Source organism: Scyliorhinus canicula, chromosome 7 (assembly GCF_902713615.1).
Source record: "Scyliorhinus canicula chromosome 7, sScyCan1.1, whole genome shotgun sequence".
NCBI lineage: Eukaryota > Metazoa > Chordata > Chondrichthyes > Carcharhiniformes > Scyliorhinidae > Scyliorhinus > Scyliorhinus canicula.
In genome coordinates, this window is record NC_052152.1 from 47,681,496 (window position 1) to 47,687,495 (window position 6,000).

General features: G+C 42.0%; 1 protein-coding gene across 1 annotated transcript in view; it reads left to right on the forward strand.

Annotated features, from left to right (window-relative positions):
* hgd (homogentisate 1,2-dioxygenase) overlaps positions 1–4,604 on the forward strand; it is a 67,088-nt gene extending 62,484 nt beyond the window's left edge. Inside the window, exons 14-15 of the mRNA XM_038801945.1 lie at positions 424–598; positions 4,336–4,604. Of these exons, the coding sequence (XP_038657873.1) occupies positions 424–567 (144 nt within the window). The 3' untranslated portion in view covers positions 568–598; positions 4,336–4,604. The remainder of the gene's footprint in view (positions 1–423; positions 599–4,335) is intronic.
* The last annotated feature ends 1,396 nt before the right edge of the window (positions 4,605–6,000 follow it).

Genomic DNA, 6,000 nt, shown 5'->3' on the forward strand with positions numbered 1-6,000 from the left:
TTTTAAAAATAAGAAATCAAACATCTCCCAATCGTAAACTTTCTCAACCAGCACTAACAGGGCTAAATTCAAATGGGTGAAAATAATTACTTTTCAAAATTTGATCACAAGAACTAGGGTTTGCCATATAGGTATATGCAGCAAAACGTTTGACTTGTTTCTGACACATGAGCTGTCTGTATCACAAACAGGGTCTTCATCACTGCAGAAGGCTTCCTAACATGCTCATGATGCAGAAAGCTGCTGGAGAACATGAATCATCCAATTGAATACCATCACCAATTTTTGGACAGACTGGGAAATGTGCCGTTCTCAGAAGAATGAATAATCATGTTACGTTAATTATTTCAGTTTGATACAATATTGATTAATAGATTCATCGTTAAAACAAATCTAGTAATTATTTTTTATTTAATTTGACAGGCATTTATGTTTGAGTCTTCATTTAACATGATTGTCACCAAATGGGGCCTGGAGGACTGCAATTGCCTGGACAAAAGCTACTCAAACTGTTGGCAGCCACTGAAAAGGCATTTCAATCCCAAATGGAAGCCAAATGACAAGTGAACCTGGAATACAAGATACCTGTAACCAAAGGGTCAGTTGGTGCAATAAACCCAATTAATTGACTTAAAAAGGAAAGATATTTGGAAAGTACAAGCATTAAAATGATATGGCAAAATGCAGGAAACTGGCATTAAAATCATGAGAGCTACTGCTGAAAAAACTCCTCCAAACCAAAGTTGTGGCTGTGGGTATTTGCATAGGTCCCAGTTTTGCCCCTCTATTTACGAGGCATCTGGAACATTCCTTGTTCCAGTCCTACTCCGGCCACATCCCGCAACTCATTTTATCGGTACGCCAACGGCTGTATCGGTGCCACTTCATGTTCCCGTCTGGATCTGGAAAAATTCATTATCTTCCCTGCCAATTTCCATCCCTCTATCACCTTCACAAGGTCCATCTCCGACATGTCCCTTCCCTTCCTTGACCTTTCTATTTCAATTTCTGCAAATAGACTGTCCACTAGAATCCATTAAAAACCTACCGTCTTCCACAGCCACCTCAACTACAGCACTTCACACCCCACATTCTGCAAGGATGCCATCCTATTCTCTCAGTTCCTTTACCTCCACCGCATATGTTCCGATGATGCCACTTTCCAAAATGGTGCTGCTGACATATCTTCATTCTTCCTTTTTTTCAAAAATATTTTTATTCTCTTCCTATTTCACATTTTCTCCCACATTTAAACCCAACAATAAACAATAATCAGTAACAAATGTAATGTCAATTCCCATATCAATAACAACGATCCCATCCTCCCACCAAACGTCCAAACATTAGCCCGCATGTTAACATAAACAAATGACAAAAAGGAATCAGGAATCACCCATAGTAACTATTATCACATACAGTCCCCCTCCTCCAAACCCTCCCAGCTCCCCCCCCCTTAATGTTCAACGTAATCCAATTCTCAAAAAGTGCATAATTAATAATGCCCATGAGTTGTAGAACCCCTCTATCCTTCCCCTCAGTTCAAATTTCATCTTCTCAAGAGTCAGGAATTCCAGCAGGTCCCCCCGCCACACCAGGGCACAGGGTGGAGAGGATGATCTCCACCGTAACAGGATCTATCTTCAGGCGATCAACGAGGCAAAGGCTACAACATCTGCCTCCACACCGGTTTCAAACCCCGGCTGGTCTGACACCCCGAGGCCTCCCGAGGGCCCGAGTCCAGTTTCACGTGCACCATTTTAGAGATTATCCTAAAAACCTCCTTCCAGTAATCTTCCAGCCTTGGACAGGACCAAAATATATGACTGTGGTTATCTTCATTCTTCCTTAATCGTGGTTTCCCACCCATTGTGGTCAACAGGGCTCTCAACCATGTCTGACCCATCTCCCACACCTCTGCTCTCACCTCTTCCCCTCCCTCCCAGAACCAGGATAGGGTCCCCTTTGTCCTCACTTGTCATTCCAGCAATCTCCTCATTCAAAAACTCACCATCCGCCAGTTCCACCAACTCTAGCATGATTCCACCACCAAATACATCTTCCCCTCACTCTCCCTGACAGCATTTCACAGGGACCATTCCCTCCTAGATACCCTGGTCCACTCCTCCATCACCTCACCCGCTTCCCACAGCACCTTCCCATGTAATCAAGAAAGTGTAACACCTGCCCCTTTACCTCTTCCCTGCTCACCATCTCAAGCCTAAACACTCTTTTCAAGTGAGGCAGCACTTCACGTGCACCTCCTTTAATCTGGTTAATTGCATTTTCTCCTCCCAATGCAGTCTACTCTAGATTGGAGAGACTAAATGCAGACTGGGTGACTGCTTTGCAGAACACCTCTGGTCTGTCCGCAAGCAGGACGCAGACCTTGCGGTCGCTTGCCATTTCAACTCACCATCCCGCCTCACATCCACAAATCCATCCTTGGCCTGCTGCAATGGCGACATGGTGGCACAGTGGTTAGTGCTGCTGCCTCACAGTGCCAGAAACCAGGGTTCATTCTATCTTTGGGTGACTGTGTGGTTTGCACTTTTTCCCCCCGTGTCTCTGTGAGTGTCCTCAGGTTTCCTACCACAGTCCAAAGATGTGCAGCTCAGGTGGATTGGCCATGCTAAATTACCGCTTAGTGTCTAAAAGGTACTCTTTCAGAGGGTCAGTGCAGACTCGATGGGCCGAATGGCATCCTACTGCACTGTAGGAATTCTGTTCTAATGTTCCAGTGAAGCCCAGCGCAAACTGGAGGAACAGCACTTCATCTTCTTATTAGGCAGGTTACAACCTTCTGGACTTACCATTGAGTTCAACAACTTCAGATTGTGAATTCTCTCCTCCACCTTCACCTCACTCATTTTTATTTCTATCAATTTATTTTCATTTCTTCCTTCGATCTACTTTTTCCCCTCCTCATTGACCCCCCCCCCTTTGCCCACCCCGCTTGGGCCATCTGTTCCTGATTGCCCTGCGACACACTGCTTACCTTTGTTCTGCCATTAACATTTTAATCTTTTTTTGCACCATTATCAGCACCCTTCTTAGCCATAATCATTTGCATTCCTTTTGTTTTTCTGTTCGCGACATATTTGTCAATCTCCATTTATCGCTGGCCCTTGATCCAGCCCCACTGCTCCATGCCCCCCGAACAGTTCTCTGCAGCTTTGACAAAGAGTCATCCAGACTCATTCTATCCTTGGGTGACTGTGTGATTTGCACTTTTTCCCCCCATGTCTCTTTGGCAAAGAGTCATCCAGACTCAAAACCTTCTCTCTCCACAGATGCTGTCAGACTTCCTGAGATTGTACAGTATTTTCTGCTGAACGAACTGTGTTCCTTTGATTGTCCTTTGTATGTGTGCTATACAATTGGTGGTTTCACTCTGTACACATATAAATAAACCAAGCACTACAAAAATTTGTACTGGAGGGGGGATAAAGGCAAGCTACATCTAAACAATGTTTCCCTCAGCACATTCCCCTCAACCTCAATGAAGAATCCTTAGGTAGATGATAGACCCTGAAGTCAACAGAAATATTTAATTAAGGATTCACACTGACATGAAATTGCCATTGTAAACAAAGACCATGAACAGACAGGGCAAGAGAATCTCTGTGCGGACCTTTAAGAAATCAACAATTGACAGTTCCAGTGAATTGTGAGCTCAAGCAACACTCGGGTTCATAGTCAAAACTGAACATTCCAACTGAATGCTGACACTTTTGTACAATAGAATTGCAGCTCACAATGTACATGTTGTTTTCAGTCTATTTGTGCATTTCTAAATGTGAGCAAGCGGAGAGTCTGACAACTGATTACAAGGAAGAGCCATACCTACATTTTTTCCAAGAAGCAGTCTTCAAACAATTGAATTCTTGGCCACCAATACGTACCCAAGTGATGTAGGTGGCTTGCCCAAGGCAGATTCATCCCGTATTCCATCAATCTTGGCAGAGTTGGTGGCCGAACACCCGAGTAGAAGCAATCTCTAGTTTCCAGCATTGTGGATTTTCAGGGCAATGATCCAAATCCAATCTGAAAAGTTGTGACATTTTCACTTTCTATAACACCAATTCTCAGGACAGCCAAATGGCTTGCTGATTGTGAATTAGGAACAGTTAAATTCACAGTAAAAGATGTTATGCTTAACTTTGTAAGGCCAATCAGCAGGTACACGTCAAAGAATCAGATTATGAGATTATGTTCCTGTCACGTTTACTGCATTCATACAAACAATATTTTTTGATACTTGCTCCAGAGTAATGTTTAGATCTATATTTGCAATTGATATGTTTTTTGACTTGCATTTATCTTTTGTAATTTCAGATCCGACCCGAGACCACTGGAAAGAGGTTATAACAATATTTTCATTTTATTTTCCATATAAACCAGGTGGACAGATCAGCACGTCACCACTGAAATGTAAAGTGCACTTCTACTGAAGTGAGATTGATGGCAGTAATTAAGTGTAATATTTCCATTTACCCAAATGATTGCATTTAACGATTGATCAATTTATTCAAGTAAAAAGTTAAATGACTTGTAATTAGCCTCACTGTCCTGTTTATCTGAACTAATAAATAATATGATGGTTCCCAAAGTGGTCATCGAATTTATGTTTATACCCTCTTGCTAACCCATTCTGTTCTGACCCATTTGGAAAGCTAAAACCAGACTGATGTACCTAATTTATTGACAATCTTTCGTATTATATATCTTCAACCATCTGTCACACAGGAAACCTGGAAATTTTGATATCATGGACACCATTTTTGCAGCCACTGAAGGGAAACAAAGATCGTGGAAGACAATGTAGCACCAAAATAAACTACTGGGCTAGAATTTATTGAATAAAGCACATGCCACTCTTAGTGCGTAAATAACCCAGCAATTTGTGCCGAGGAAATGATACCCATGTGAGAAGCAAATCGCCAGATTACTGGGCAACATGAGCTACTCCAACATTTGTCTTGCAAAAATAGCAACCACCCCATGAGTTTCAAGATCGTCCTGTATTTGCTGACAAATTAAACTTACTGCGAAAAATTAAGACCGGTATGTAATGATGTAAGAACCTTTTAAAATTAGATTAATATTCCTACAAAACCATTTAACCTTGGGAGGGTCAGCAAGGGAATGATTGAAATTGTGACATCTCGCTGCAGGAAGTTAAATTGTTTCTGGAGGCTTTTAAAATGAACACAATCTTACTTTTCCAGTTATATTTTGTCTCAGTCCAAACTCTCTCTCCCTCTATTTCTCTCTCTGCATTTAATTTGATTCCCATTTACCCTATTTCCTGGTCATTCCCATTTCTTGCTCTGTCCTTAAATCTCATTGGTTAGAGACAGGCTGTTGATTTGGTGCCATAGTTCACCAGGATCCCAGAGTACTGTTCCTCAGAGGTCCCCACTGCACTTCCAACAATGTGCATCACAGAAAGTCTTCAAGCTGAGGAAAAGATTCTCATACTGCGAGAAGTCCCACCCCAGCAAAGATTTGGCCCATTTTTATAACCAGCCATGTGAGATCTAGTTTCAATCTAAAAGATTCAGAAATAACGTTCCAAAATGTTACAATGTGATGTATATGAATAGCAGGGTTACCTTCAACTATACCAACATCAACTGAGAACACCTAAAAAATAGACTTGTGGGAATCAGAAATAACGACATGCACTTTGTTTTTTTGGGGCGGTGCATGAAGAACCTGACCAGAGGTAAATTGCACAAGGTTCTAGGAAGAACTCATTAACATGGTTTCCCTAGTCTCTATTCTGACTAAATTGCTGATCACCCAAATTCCTTTCCACATTAGCCGATAAGAACAGTTCTCTTCCCTCAGGTACTGTCCCACTCTCCTTCAACTTCACTGTCCAGTCCTCTACTCAATAAAACCTTTTTACTCCTCCATCCTTGCAAACTACTGCTCCACCTTTTTAAACTTACTTTCCAAGTCCTTAATGTGTTATCACGTCCCAAATGCATGCCC